At 39.4% G+C, this 15,840-nt stretch overlaps 1 protein-coding gene and 1 long non-coding RNA gene across 2 annotated transcripts in view; one reads left to right on the top strand and one right to left on the bottom strand.

Annotated features, from left to right (window-relative positions):
- Positions 1 to 738: 738 nt before the first annotated feature.
- Positions 739 to 1,110, bottom strand: LOC128811477 (putative small proline-rich protein 5). Its single transcript, XM_053985135.1, has one exon. It carries the CDS (start codon positions 1,108 to 1,110, stop codon positions 739 to 741), a length of 372 nt encoding a protein of 123 aa, XP_053841110.1.
- Positions 1,111 to 1,250: 140 nt separating this feature from the next.
- The window catches only part of LOC128811683 (uncharacterized), a 186,346-nt gene continuing 171,756 nt past the window's right edge, over positions 1,251 to 15,840 (top strand). The window contains exon 1 of the long non-coding RNA XR_008438427.1: positions 1,251 to 1,312. This is a non-coding gene — a long non-coding RNA (uncharacterized LOC128811683). The remainder of the gene's footprint in view (positions 1,313 to 15,840) is intronic.

Raw genomic sequence — 15,840 nt, forward strand, 5'->3', positions numbered from 1 at the left:
AATACTATCAGTGAAATCCATTTTCCATGGAAGGCAAAGACAAAACTCCAGTGGGTTCAAAAAAGGTTTCATTGCATAATTAGGAATTTTGGAAACTAACTACAACCAATCTTTCCTGAATAAATATGTGTCCTGTTAAATTAGGAGCACTTCCACAACAGATGCTTTTTGTGGATTTCAGGTGTGTTATGATAGCAATTCATCATTATCCATGCTGTCTTTGTGCCAAAAAATCATGCTGAGGAGATCCACTGAAATGTAATGAAGACATTGGAAAAAAAAGCAAAACTTCCAACTGCTCAGAGAATAGCAGTTATACTTTTTCAAATTGTTGCCACAGCATAGTAATAACTATTTTATGATCTTACTAAATAATAATTAAAATTTCCAGTATCTGTCAGAGATGATTAAAGTCATTATGAGGCTTCCTAGTATGGCACTATCTCAAATTATCTTCGCAGCTTTCTTCTACCTCTGAGAACCAAACAAAATTTGTTTTTGTGGTCCGGTTCCAGAGCTGTTGAAGCTGGGTAAGGCTTTCCACACGTGCATTCTCCTTCCCATGAGGGCTCTAGGAAAGTGTTTAACAGGAACTTTTCCAATTGTCATCGTGAGAGCTTTACCTAAGACGTTCTTTAAAAGATGCAGAGCTGTGTTGTAGCTGGTTTGTTGGCAGGCTTGGGGAAGGCCGGGCGCCCCGGGGGTGTCCCCGGGCGGTGCAGGCACAGCTGGGGCGGCTCAGCTCATCGGTGCCCGCTGCAGTGCCGCACACACCTGCGAGGGATGGCACACACCTGCGGGGGATGGCACTCTCCTGCGAGGGATGGCACACACCTGCGGGGGATGGCACACACCTGCGGGGGATGGCACACACCTGCGAGGGATGGCGCACACCTGTGAGGGATGGCACACACCTCTGAGGGATGGCACACACCTGCGAGGGATGGCACACACCTGCGGGGGATGGCACACACCTGTGAGGGATGGCACACACCTGTGAGGGATGGCACACACCTCTGAGGGATGGCACACACCTGCGAGGGATGGCACACACCTGCGAGGGATGGCGCACACCTCTGAGGGATGGCGCACCCGGCGGGAGGGACTCATCCGGCCCCGCAGGGCTTTAGGCTGGCTCTTTGGCAGCGGGAAGGTGTGGAGGTGCTCACCGGCACCCTCCCGGCGCTCTGCCCGTGTCGGGACCCGGCAGCCCCGCGGGCTCCTCTCATCCTCCTCCTGCCCCCGCCGGCCCGGGCGGGGTCACCTGCGCACCCCGCGGAGCCTCAGGTGGCCGCCAGCGTCGCTCCTGGGGGTAAGTAGGGCGTAAATTCCCATTTCTAGTTGTGTTGGAGATTTTTTTTTGCAAGTTTTGGCGTGTGGTGCGCCGGAGGGGTTCACGCTGTCACGGGCACGCCGCAGGTGAGAGGATCCCAGCGCTGTCCTCACCTGTGACGCACTTACAAAAAGAAAGCCGAATTCCCGAATTTCGTACGTAACACTTGAAATAGCGTGCGTTTAGTTTTCTCTCTTTCAAAATAAGAATAGGCAAGTGGGAATTTTTGCAATTCTTCCTTCATGCAAGAAAGACAAAAGGAATGGATAGTGTCTCATGAGTATTTCGTCGGCGTGTGAAACTGAGGGTGTGGGAGCTCCCTGTGAGGGGCACAAGGGGCGTCCTCCTGAGAACTTGCTTGTGTTTATTCTTGGAAAAACAGATGCTTTTTCTCAATACACTCTTGTCTGAATTTTCTTATTTTCTTTGTTTTACCTGGTGACTCCTTTCAAACTTGTTCTTTCATATTGTAAGAGTTTTGGTGCATTTGTTCCTTTCTGTTCTTGCAAAGCAGACTTTGTTAGTATGAGTGGTTGTAACTTAGTATCTTTTAAAATCAAATGCGGGATTTTTGTTTGTTTGGGGTTTTTTTTAGCCTTCTCTTTATCTAGCTGACATTAAGAATTGGGTTATTGTTTTGAAAAACAAATTAAAATAGCCTATTGCCAAAACACTTCTTTCCCCCCTCAAAATGCCTCATGCAGATGTTGGGACCATAAGGCTGGAATTTCCAGCCAGAATTAAAGCATTAAAGCCATTGACTCCTAGACAGCCTTTACTGCTTTCACCTGAATGCTATCTAAGCTGAGAGAAATAATGTGGCTGTGTAAATCAATCTTATTGCTAGTGGATGATTTAGAAAAAAATAACTTCTCCTATTTTTTATTTCAGGTTTATAACTCTTTAAAAGTGGGTATCAGATTTCTGTTGGCCTATGGCGTATGTTGATGTGTCTTCCTTTGCATTCTGCACCTTGCTAATTTCTAAAATTTTAAATGTACCTCGAGTTTTCAGATGTTATTTGCATTTATATATAAAATGCATTGAGACAGAAGAAGGGTCATCAGCTCAGCTGAGTCTCCCAGACTCTGAGCTTTAACATTTGCTACCATTTCTATGTGTCATATTTGGTATACTAATGATTCCAACGTTTTTCCAGAGGTCGTTGTTTTCCTTTTTGGGGGAATCCTCCACCCCACCCCAGTATATGGAATATTGATTATAGAAGTATAAGCATAGCTGCATTTAAAAATGATGGGGGAAAAGGTATTTTCTACTTTATTAAAATATTTCTTTAACTTGTGGGAAGTGGGGAAATTCAAGGTCATGAGAAAGCATTTTTCTAATGATTCACAATGAAGCTTAAAGAAGGCCTCTGATCAGAAGCATTTGATCTCCACTTTGTTTTATACTTACAATGATTTTGAAGAGTAAATTGCAAAAGAATCATTGATACGGTGAAGTGAATTTGGCTCCTATGAAGTTTCCACTTGACCACTTAATGCAAGTAAAGCAGAAAGTAAATGTCTTGGATGATTTTGTGTTGCCTTTTTAATTTTTTTTTGGTATATATTATTTAAAATACTTTAAACTGTCAGACTGTTAATTGTACTTATTTACCAGGAATTATCTGTGCTTTTCCAGTACATAAAAGATACATGCACCTATGGAAATTAAGGCATTTAAGAGTGATTGTACCTAGACTATATGCTAGCCAAATCTGTAAATTATATCCATGATCAATTCTCACTTGAGAGATTAATAATGACTTCTGCCAAATTACACTGATTACTTTTCTTAAACCAAAGTAGTGTTTTCACTGTCTGTACCTGCCTTGTATTAAGATTTGTGTTTCTGAAGCTGAAAAACTTTGAAAAATATTTGTGCTTGGAATTGATAGGCAATTTTTTTAAATCTCATTTCATTCAGAGAATCACAAGACACATGAGGAAATAGGATGACTGCCTGCATGTATCTCTCTTTCACCTCAAATTTTCCTTTAGGCCTTTTTTGTTGCTTGCTTTTTCCCCCTCTATTTAATTGTTTTGTCCATCTGTTCCAGTGTGTCTATTTGGGGGCAATACAGTATTTTCTTAAAGAACTCTGATCAGTTCCTTAAACTTTCTTAACTTAAAACAAATAACACTGATTAATACAAGAACTTCTGATTTTTTTTTTCCAAGAAGCAAAACCAATCAGAGGCAGAAGTTATTTTGCTTTCCTGTCTCAGGAAAAGTATTCTCACTTGCATTATTTTTCTTTTATTCCAGATTCCAGTCATTAGTGTACAAAATTATATTAATGAAACTGTTAACTTTTATGCCTACCTGCAACATTAGTCTAAATTGTAATTCAGCTTTGCCAGTGCTTGTCACTTTTTTTTTTTTTTTTTTCCCCTGTTGGGCAAGTGGGAATAAATTATCATTTTTCCTCTTGTGTCTATATTAAACTATTCATTTTCTGGACTGTTCCTGCTTATATCTGCATAAATAGTCACTGTGGTGTCAGGTTTCTATTTTCTAGTGCTTAATTTCTAAGCAAAAATGGTTGTTTATTTTCTGAAGACTTCAGGAAATTGAATGCCTGATTAAAGTTACTACCATGTGTGATTTCCTTTTTATGGCACAAGTGCACTACTGAGAAATACACTATGTGAGCTTTCTTTCCTGATCTGCAGGAGAGTTAAATATTCTTAAATACACAGGAAATTTTCTAGTTAGCTCAGCTGAAGTCTTAATGTTTGTGTTAGGTTCATACTGGCAGACATTAAATGATATTTGTCTTTATTGCCTTTTTTAAAGCCTTATGTTTTTCACTGATGCTCATTGAACTGATTGTAAAAACGGCTTCTGCATGCAGGCCTAGTCAAAATTCCAGGATAATTCTGTAGGTGGTCCTTTCCAAGGTATCTTGTCTGTTGTGTTGCCAGCTGAGACATCTGTGAGTGCTGTTTGTAAGAACAGTTTGTAGGAATTCAGACTCCTGTCTGCCAGAGAGAAGTTAAACTGCTTTCTGCCTGTCACAGTCTGCCTGACTGATGGGTTATAGCAAAATGTTTAAGGGCTGCTGTGGTTCCACCCCAGCTGGCAACTGAGCCCCACAGAGCCCCTCACGCCTGCACCATCCCCAGCCCACCCTAAACCCCTGTGGGATGTGGGACAGAATTGGAAAGGCAAGACAAGTTGCAGGTGTAGATAAAAACAGTTTAGTAGGTAAAACAAAAGCTGTGTCCACAAGCAAAGCAAAATCAGGAATGCATTCCACATCCCCAGGGAAGCCGGGCTCCACTGCTCCCAACTGTGACTTGGGAAGACAAACACCCATCACTCTGAACATCCCCGTTCCTTCTTTCCCAGCTTTCCATGCTGGTATGACGCTGTGTGGTGTGGAATATTCCATTGGGTCACCTGTCCCAGCTGTGTCCCCTCCTGGTTTGCTGTGCAAGCCCAGCTCCTCACGGGTGGGGCACTGGTGTGAGAAGCAGGGGAGGCCTTGGCTGTGTGGAAGTGCTGCAGTAATGGGAGCACCCCTGTAGTAAAAAATGTAGTGATCCCTGGATGTGGGAAGAAATTATGATGTCTGGCTCCAGATCAGAAGGCTGAAGGATAGCTTTATTAAAACTATACCATATTACATGAATATATTATTTAAAGAGATACTATCCTATTCTACATACTTTATACTTACCTAACTAACAAACCAGTGACTCTCTGCCGAGAGCCCGAGCCACAGCTGGATCCCATTGGTCACTGAACCCAAACACCCTTCACCAGAATCCAACCCAGCAATCACTGCAGGTGAACAATCTCCACACCACATTCCACATGGGAAAACAAAGGAGCAGAGATAAAGTTTTCTCTTCTTCTCTCTGTGCTTCTTCTGAGAGACAGAATTTTGTCTCTCTGTCCAGAGAATGTGAATGTCACACACCCCTGCGTGCAATCCCATCCTACAAGTGGGGATTTCTGGAGGAAATCCTTCAGTGTGCATTATCACTGTCCAACCTATAGATTAGAACAGCTACTTCTAATGGTATTTTCATTGGCATAAAGTTTGCGTTGTCTGAACAAATTAAGGGTCTTTTTAAACTTTTTCATCCCCTGAGGGCTCTTAGTATTTGTAGTCAGCAGCTGCACCATATTTGTAATTCTGTTTAATTATGTGCAATTAATTGGGTCATAGCTCTGCATGTTGGAAATAATGTTTATAGAGAAAATTCTACTGTGGATATAGTAAGTTGCAGCACTTTTATTGTGCTTAATATCTGTTTCTGGCAGAACTGGGAGTACTCACTAGTTAAGAGTTGATGGATTTTTCATTGATGTTCTGCTGCTTAATTTCAAAAGATAGGATGCGTTTTTATCAACTTCAATTTGCCAAAGCAAACATATGCACACTTTAATTGAAATAAAGCAATAATAACTTTATGTGCTACTAAAAATATGGCTGCTCAGCATTTATGGAAAAAATGTTAGGATAAAGATGTGCATAGTGAAAGATGCACAAAAACAACTCCTTGGAAACACACCAACCAGCCAAAAATCCCTTCCACAAAAAAAAAAGAAAAAGAAAAAAAAAAAGGAAGCCATGACCACACTATTCTAGCTACTGCAGTTATGCAGCCATCAATATGCTCCTTTTGGATGTTCATGTTTCAGGACTTAATAAATGCACATAAACTGGATTTGGGCATAGATGTACACAGCTGATGTCAGTGTCTTTTCAATATTCTACAATCCAGAAAAAAAAGCAAGAAATAAACAAGATTGACCAGTTTATATAAGTACTTGTAAATGTTGAAAACCTATTTTAGTATCAGGGTTTTTTTCAGTATGGAGGCATTTTGGTAGAATATAGGAAGTCAAAAGTATCTTTGTTGGATGAAAATGAATTGGAATCTACCTGCTTATGTGGGTTGGAGCATAGAGGCAAAGTACATTTAAAAAGATTAAAGGTTTCTGTGGCAACATTTTGTGTTACATGTTAGCACTTGATAGTTTCCTGTCATGCTTCTCCTTCTGGTTTACAAGAATTTGGCCCATGAATTTAATGTTATACTGACACAGGGAAACAAATAAGCAAAACCACTTTTATAGTAATGTTAAAAGTTTTATTTCGATGTTGTAGTAAAGAAGGAGCTAAATCTTTGCCTGAAAGCTCTGTTTAATCTGACATCTGAACAGATCTAGTGAGCTCTTAGCTAAAACTGCTGTTAATCTTAGTTTATACAATAACATGTTGATTCTTCCTGCAGAGTTGGAATAAGCTGTGTAGGAAGACAGTGTTTCTATCCCTGTTATCTGTATTTCTCTGGTTTTATTTAAGAGCTATTAATGATTCTGATTCTCTTATGATGTGAGTTTATAATCTTTCAAAGTAATTTCATAATTTTCTTTTTTCTTACTATAGAAACATAATTTTAAAAGTATGTGGCAATGCTAGAAAAGTCAAGAGTGCCTGTCACGTCTGTGCAGTTGAAGAATTAACACACAGTGCAGTCCTGCTGCTGAAAATTCATGATCTAAGCTGTAAAATGTTGAGAAATAAAATGAAACTTACCTGTCTCTTTGAAACTGATTGTTAATATTTCTGCCATTATTAGAGTAAGGCCTATAACCATCATCTGGAGTGAGTGAGAATTCAAATTTTTAAGGAGCTGAGAAATTGCAGTGGCCTACTGAGCTGCAGCATAGTGTACTCAGTTTGGATGAGCAATCACTGCTAGGAATGCATCTCAGGTTTGGACTGGTGCATGCAGCTGGAATGTGGCTCATGTTAGAGAGGATTGAGGGATGCTCTCCAGGGGAAATGTCATCTCTAAGAAATTGAGAGGGCTCATGGAAGGTCTTTATCTGCTCCTGCTAGGGCCAGTGCCAAGGCATAGTGCCGAGCCTGCCTATGTTAAATGCTGACTGTAAAGATGGAATGTCTATTAATCCCTAGTTTAAAGCCCAGAGTGAGTAACTACATGAGATTGCAGTCCCAGCACAGGGCAGTGTCCTGAAGTGTCAGTTGTCACTTAGTGATTATTTTGTGCACACATCATTGTTTGGGTTTTTCCCAAATGAACATTTGAACAAGAAATTGTCAGGTTTAGGAATCTAGCTTGTTATGATAGCATAAAAACTGGTATAAATCTCTCACAGCTCCCCTCAACTGTAGGCTGGGGGCAGGCATCTCTGTCTTATTTTTGTTGCAAGAACCCTCAGACTCTGGGATGGGCTGTTTGGACAGCTGCTCCCTCTGTTTCATAGCAGTCTCCAAACAGTGGACCAGATGGATTTAGTCTCTGGAAAAGAGACCTTTGGGAGGCTGTGACAATGAAAGCTTGTAGTGATACAGGCAAAACCTTATGAGGACAAATGTTTATCACTTACTCACTCATCTGATGTGTAGCAGGGATCGTTTTTTGGTATGTACTCAGAGTCTTAGAGAGAGTTTGATGCCTGGGTGTTGTAGCCACAGATTTCAGCCAAATAATATAAAAGGGTGGTGTTGTGCTATTAAATAATAGATCTGTTTTGAGGGTAATTTTGTACGTATGTCTTTTTAATGTGAATCTGTGAGGGAACACACAGTGCTTATGAATCAAAAAGGATTAATGCAGTGCTGTAGTTGATAACTATTCCTGATGTCCATGCTTGGCTAGGAGATAGGTGCTGCCAAGGTACCCAGGACTATGCCCCCAAATGTAATTAACTGTAATTAACCAAGGAGATGGAGGAGGCCAATTCCACAGCAAGCACAGCTGGCTATTTATAGTTGCAGTGCCATCTCAGGTGTTTAATCACTGCCATGGCCAAGCTGCTAAGTGCTGCTTGGGTATATTGTGAATGCATGGGAAAGGATGCACAGAGAATTTAATTTTTAGGTCTAATATAAATTTTAGCAAACAGCACAGCATGTGAGTAGAACTGTGTAAATTTATGCTACTCTAAATAACAGACTGCATTCACAAAAATGTTAATGTTTGTAAATTTTGAAGGGAAAACTGAAAAGCTGTTTTGAGGAATCACTTTCTAGCTTGTGTCCAGAGGAAAAAAGCCCACTTTTATTTGACTGTTAGCTAAAATCTACAAAGTACTGGCCTTTAATTGCTAAATTCTTGTTAAGTTGAATTTTGGAGGAAGTGAAAAATTCAGCAAAAGGTCATGCATCTTGATTTTAGTGCCCCTTGCATTATGTAATAACACACATCCGCTTCTGGCAATTAAAACCAAAATATATTTCTCAACAGTTAATATGCCTTAACCTATGTAATAAAATAAAATTTGTGAATATTTGCAGCTATATTGTCTGTTTAATTTTAATACAAAAGCTTCTTTTATCACCTCCTTGAGGGATTATTTGAGCAATTGTAACTAGGCATTTGACTGCTAGTAGTTTAAATCTGTCCTTTGCACTCCAGCATTTGTATTTTCCTGTGTCTTTAATTATGAAGGAAAAATATTTTCATTTGTCCAAGATATTACTTGAAAAAGCTGCTTTTCCATAAAATCTGCAGCTGCTTTTCCCTTTTCCTATCAAAAGTTTCCCTTTTAATATTCTGCCTCTGCATAAATGCAGGGACTCTGAAAAAAGGAAGATAAGATTCTTTACCACTTTTACAACTGGAAAATTAATTTTTAAGTTAAAGCTTCCTGTTTCAACACTCTACCAACATATCAATAAAAATAGTCAAATATCTTTCAAAGACTGGCTTTGTAAGGCCAGAGGTTATCATTAGATCATCTAGTTTGAGTAATATGTAGCAATCAAACGACTTCTTGTCAGAAAAATTGGCTCTGGGCTATGGCCAAGTACAAAACTTATTAGGAGTCATACAAACATAATTTGAGATTATTTGAAATAATTTTGAGATTCCAGGCTGATTGTCCAGATGCTGGCATGTCCTTTCCTTCCCAGCAGTCCTCCAGATTAGGTGGTGTAAAAAGCTGTTCCTGTAGGAGGGCATTGCCCATGTCTGGTGACTGAGGCATAATGAGACCTACTTTTGGTTTTATGAGAGAGAGGAGGGGAAAATACTGAAGTAAATAATGGAATTTAATGTTTGTAAATTTACTTCAGTAAATTTACAAACAGTAAATTGGGGCTCTAATATTTCACTTCCTAGTTTTGGGTTTAATTTAAACTTGTTATTTACAGGGAAAAATATTGATGGTTTGACTTCCAAGAATTTAGTAGGTTTCACAGCTTATTTCCTGGTTGATTTGTGAGCTGCTCTAGCTGTGTTTTTAGTGCTGTTATGGAGAATATCCAAATTTTATGATGTGTAGTATATGTAGCAATGTTATCCAGCAAAAAGTGTAGAAAAATAGACATATACATTAGGAATAACTGGTGGCATAAAAATAGCATTATAGTTTGTTTTTAGTGTAAGTAATGCATTTATGCCAACCTTAGTTTTCTCTGCCCTGCTAAATCTTTTCAAATTCCAACGAAAGTTTGTTTGTTTGGGTTTTTTTTTTTTGTTTTTTTTTATTGAATGTGTTGTTAATGCCAGGAGTGGTCCTATAGCTGTGAGATTCAGTATTGTCTTACAGGAGGCCTAAAAACTCTGACAGTAAACTACAGATTTGGAACATGTATTCAACAGAGGCTCGTTCCAAGGCAGAGAGAGTTTATTTCAAAATCTGCAAAGAAAACTGAGCCTTCTGAAAGGCTGTTGTTATTCTATCTGTAGAGCCACGGTAGAGCTGGGGATTCTCTTTCATGTCAGATTTTGTCTCTGCAGATATGAATGCTATAATCAATGCATGAGGGAGCAGCATTTCATTTTCTGCTTCTAGCTGAGCTCTGTATGATTGCTTCCAGACAGACGTGTGCAGTTCCACTGCAAAAAATGCCCTATGCAGCCATTAGTATAACTTTTTTTTTTTTTTTTTTTTTTTTTTTTAATTAGTAGCAGCTTGTGCTTGAAGGCTCTCTCTTCAATCTGCTTCAGTGAATTTCCCTCCACCTTTATTCATTCTTCCAATATGGACATAATTTCAGTGTCATGGAATAGCTGCTGTGGACTGCTATCAAGGGGATGTGTGGAGACCTATTAAAAAGGGAGCAAGACAACATGAATTCATATTTAACTTGGTCTACAGCTTTTTATCCCCCTGAAAAAGAGATGAAACTCACTGACTTTTGCAAGTCTGGGAGCCAGTGAGAGATGAGAGAAGTTGGACCCCTTTCCATGTAGTATGTCTTGGGATAGTTCTTAGCTAATTCTTCGGTCTTTCCCATTCTGCCCCCAATCTGCCTGTCTGGTTTTGGAGGTAGTTGATTATGTTTCTTTGTCCGAGATGCTTCTCAGGAGATGAGCACACCCTCCTCCATTCCCCCTGCTGACATGACCACTTCAGTGAGAAAACAAGGTGAATGATCTTGTGTTCTCCCTCGTTTTGCTGTGTCCTGTGATTCACTGCGCTGCCTTTCCTCCACTGTGGTTGAACCCTCCCGCTCCTCCAAAGCTCAGTTAACCTCCTCTGACTCCTCCTCAGGCTGCTCAGCAAGTCCCCAGTGCTGCTCACTTGGTTTATCTGCCTTCTTGCTTTGCGTGAGCAGATGGAGGCTATTACCACTTTTCTTGTTGTGCACAACCAAAAACCAGCCCAGCCCAGCAGTGGTTTGCTTTGGACTGAGCTATCCCTTCACACACCACGGTTAATGCAGCTCGGGTGCCCTCAGCCTTGCAAGTGTTAAGTCAGAGGCAGGGACTCGTTAAGAGGCACTAGACTTCCTCAGAGTCATTCAATACAGTAGATTCATTATCTGTGCTCAACTCCCTCCACTTGTAAAAATGAAAAATTCTGCTTGTGAATAACAACATGCTCTAGCTGACAAAACTTTAAAGCTCTCTCAGAAATATGTTTTGATGCAGAGGAAAGGAATTGGCAGCAGAAAGTTCTGTTTAAAAATGCAGCTTGCTTTTTTGGCTGGATCAGCCGCTGTCTCTTTCTGTGCACTCTCTTGCTTCACTGCTTCTGCTATTGTTTTCTGACACAGTTCAAAAAAAGTCTGATCACTGATGATAGAGAATGGTGAAGACATCAGGGAAAAATCTGGACATATATATTTGGCTATAACAAATTATTTTTTCTTTTCCACAGGTGATGAAAAAAAAATGTGTCATTCTGTCCCTGGCTGCCCAGCAGCTTGAAATTAGCAGCTGGATGTCCTTTGATCATCCTTTCATTGATAATGTGTTGTATTATTCTTCCATTTCCAGTCCTATGTCAGCCCAAAATCTTTGCTGTGGTGCAGTAATTGCTATCTGTCTGTGCTTAATGTGTGTCCCTGTTTAGGAAGTAAAGTCTATGGTTTTCTGTTGAGTAAGGAAACAGTTCTGTGAGAACTGATTGTGAAAGTATTATGTTTTAAAGATGAATTTTAACCCTGGTAAGGACCAACCATTAACAGGAATTCTTTACAGGCTTGTGAAGCCTCCAAACACTGATCATTTGTTTCGCTTCATTTTATTCTAATTAAAGAAGAATTTATCAAAACCCCTTCTCATTGTTTCTTGAACAGCTCCCCACTGGTTGGCCCTGGCAAGGGAAGCTGTTTTGTCATAGAGCAGTTCTGGCTTACAGAGTTCCTGTTCTTGCCTGTTTGTTGCTGCCTCTGCTGTACAGGTTTTACAGGTGTACTGAAACAAATGTTTTCTGCAGATCTGGCAGGGACTGAATCAGGGTACCAATGTGGATAAAGAATAGGCTCTTTTCTTTTTATTTTGCTCAGACCCTGATGTGTTTCTAAATTCAGCCTTACAAACAATTTTATTGGCACAAGATGAGGTGGCAGAGTGCTGCAGAATCTGTAACTGCAGATAAGAAAAGACAATTTCTTACACTGGCAAAGTCACCAAAACCCTTGTTTTGTGAAACTTCTCCCTCTAGTTATCTTTTCATCAGGCAACTTAGGAAATTGGATTGTAGGCCTTAAAGACAAAAACCAATCAAACATCAAACTCCACAACTTTGTGAAGGTCTCATGTGTAGTCTGATTAAGTCCAGATCATAGTATTGGAATCACTCAATATACTTTCAGAGCCAGCTTTATTTGGCTGATAGGCTGCTAATTTTTGGAAGTACATAATTTCTAATGATAAAGAAGTGAGTCTATCAGCATTTTCATCCTTTCAAAAAGCAAACTAATAACTATGAACTTCAGAGTGCAAGTTTAGATTGCTAAGTGATTCTTGCCTTGGAGGGATTTTAAAAATATGTGTGTGTTTATTTTTTAATATATCTCGAAAGCGGTGTAGAGTTAAAACCAGAACTCTAGGGTTGGAAAACCTTAGCAGTTTCCAAACTTTATTCAGCTTCACTAATTCCTAGATTATGGAAATGAAGTACTACCCTCCTGACATGAGTTAATTTCTGCCATTGATACTGTTGCCAGCTGTTGGTATGTATCAGCTGCAGCACAACCATCTAGAGTACAACAGACTAGAACAGTGGTGAGGACTCCTGCAAAAATGCCTAGCATACATTTAAATATTAATCACATTACCTGGATATTGAATTAGTTGCTCTTGAAAAAATGTACTGTCCAGCTGAAACTTTTAATCAAGACATTCTCATTCTGGAGTTATAACTGTTTGAATAAAAGGAAATAATAAGGAAGCATTTTGTTTGCAGTTGTGGTGGTTTATTTCTTGAGATGATTTTTCTTTTTAGTGTAATCCTTGGTAGTAGTTGAGAAAAAATACATTAATATTAATGAGAATTTCCTCTTGGTTTAAGAATTACTAAGTGGTATTGATACCTTTTTCATATTGAAATGACAGGTCACTTAAAAATCTCTCTGTAATTTCTTTAGTTATATGCAGAATTTTGAATTTTGAGCAAGGTGTTCAAAATTTGAACACTTTGAAGGTGTTCCAGCAACATAACATTTGCTGGGACAGAATGTATTTAATCCCTTAACGCATGCAGGAAATCTCCAACCAATAATCTTTTTTAAATGCATGAAAGAAGCAGCTTTGCTCATTTCTGTGGCCTATGTCTCAGCCCAAGTGCTGAGGAAAGAAGCATAAAGGTGATGTTCTAGACACAGTTCCCCAGGCAGTAGAGACACTTGTTCTTGCACGTAGTTGTTAATGAGTTGTTAATGTTTCAAATTGTCTTAGACATGCTGTGTTACCTTTAAAGGCATTTAAAACAATATTCTCAAAATTGCTGCCTTAACTGGTGGGATAGTGGTGGGCAGATGAAGCAAGAAGTGCTAATATGAGCCATGGCACAGAATATGTTGTGTTACCATGTACCAAAACTTTTCAATATTTTTGCAGCATGGATACAACCTATCATAGCAAAAAAAAAAAAAAAAAAAAAAAAAAAAAAAAAAAAAAAAAAAGAGGTGTGAATTTTTCTCTATTTTACAGCTGAAGTGTAAATTCACAGACCTGTTCTAACTTCTTATTGTCATAAATGTATTTTAAATGGGATTATTTCAAGGTGGTTTTAATTACTAATTATGTAATCACTGAACTTTTAAGAGCTTTTGATTAAGTCACAGGCACTATTAAACAAATTGAATTGCTGTTGTAAAGCTAGTTACAATGAAAAATTACTTCAGAGGAAGTTAAAATAGTGTTTGTATTTATAAATGGTACAGATTGCTGCTACTTCAGAGAGTAGGTCCAGGTAGATAGCCAGGAAATCAACAAAATTGGAATGTCAGAGGGAAAGATAATTACTCCAAACTGGGGCTATCATTAGAATTATTAGCAGTGTCTGATGATTCAGTGTCTGTCTGTGTTCTCCCTGACAAGGCTGGATGATTTTTAGATTTCCCTCGAGCTGCTCCATTATCTTCAGTTGAATTTTTGGCCTGTTGTGCAATTCTGCCTGGGAGCTCCACCCAGTTTCTGGTAGGAAGAGTGAAACAGTCCTGAGAGGAGATCAAGGTGGTAGCAGTTCTCCCCTGCTCCTTCAATTCCTGTGCTGTGCGAACATTGCTGAGTGAAATTTGCTCTCCAGTCTTGGAGCAGAATTATGCATTCCAAAGACTATTGGGGAATAAAAGTGGGTGTTTTAATAGCTTCTAAAAAATGTTATGTTCGAGGTACAGCAGCGGAGTGACTTGAACTTGAAGGTGCAGTGATGCCTGATGTGCCTTAGATCTTGGCTGGCCCACTGTACATCTTCAGACCTCAGCATTCCTCATGACTCCTGGAAAATGAGATGTTGAAGCAGTTTGTTTTTAGGGTAGGGGAAGACTCTGACTGGAAGTTATGTGTGCTCTGCTTTGTTTCTAGCTCTGCAAGCATTGCTCATCTCCCCTGTTTGCAACTTACACATTCTATTGCCTACAACTTTCAGGCTGCTCTTTTGCACAAAACCAACCGGCTCATTGTATGCTTATTTTACTCACTGAGGTCCTTATTTAAAAAAATAGAGTCATTAATTAGGAGTAGAAATATGAATAGGTGATACAGACAGTTCTTAGTTTGCTTTTTTCTAATGTTTGATGTACCTCTGCAGAAAGGGAAGGGAGCTCCTCTGATTAAAGTTGTGTGTGTAGACTGTGACCAAGAAAAACATTCTCAGGATGCTCCCCAGTGCACTATTTGCTGTCTATTTGCTGTGTTTTTGCTGCAAGGAGATGTGAAATAATTTGCTTTGCATTTGTAAGCCACTGTGTGCACTTTGCCTTCTTAAGGGTCTTGGTGCTCTAGGCTGAACCTTGCTGCTTGTGTATTCCATACTGGGATGTAAATGCTGGGAGAGCTGAAGGGGAATATAAAACTGGAGAACAGCTAGCAAGTAGAAAAATGGAACAGGAGCCTTGTCATGGCAGCATGTTGGCATTTGAAATGAACCCAAATACTGCACTTTGCTTTTGGATACGGATAAAGTTTTTTGTCTTAGAAACCAGCTATTCAGTTTAGTATCCACCCCTAGATAAAACACTTCCACTTTGATTAGAACAAAATTTTTGCCTGCTTACTGGAAAGAGCATTTATAGAAGAGAATGTTTCCTGGCTGTCAGGAAAAACCATGAAAGATGCAGTGGCTTTCATTTTTTACCTATTCACTCATATTGTCTCTCAGTTTGATCTACTTCTCAGTGAGGTTTAAAAATATCTCTAATTCTGGGATAGAAATTCCATATTTGTGAGAAGTTGTGGGTTGGTGTGGGGAGCAGATAGAGAAGCAGCAGAATTTTAATCTGCAGAACAATGTTGGGATTTGTTACTTACTGCTGAAGGATCTCCAGGAAATGACCAGGTACAAAAGGAACCTGATGAGGTGATTCAGTTGCTTATATTGCAGAAATGGTGTGAACACTGCTCTGCAATGATTGCTTTTGAGTAGCTTTACACTTTCTTTCAGAACTCTGTAAAATGCATCAGTAATTCCTGTCATTTCTCCTTGAAAGGCATTTCTAGTCCATGGTACAATTGTCTGGTTTATGCTATCCTTGCCTGCCTCATGTCAGTCAGGGTAAGACTGTGTTGCCCTGTTCCTGGTGATATCCAAGTTTTACACCATATGTTGTTAGCAGGA

Source organism: Vidua macroura, chromosome 9 (assembly GCF_024509145.1).
Source record: "Vidua macroura isolate BioBank_ID:100142 chromosome 9, ASM2450914v1, whole genome shotgun sequence".
Lineage (NCBI taxonomy): Eukaryota > Metazoa > Chordata > Aves > Passeriformes > Viduidae > Vidua > Vidua macroura.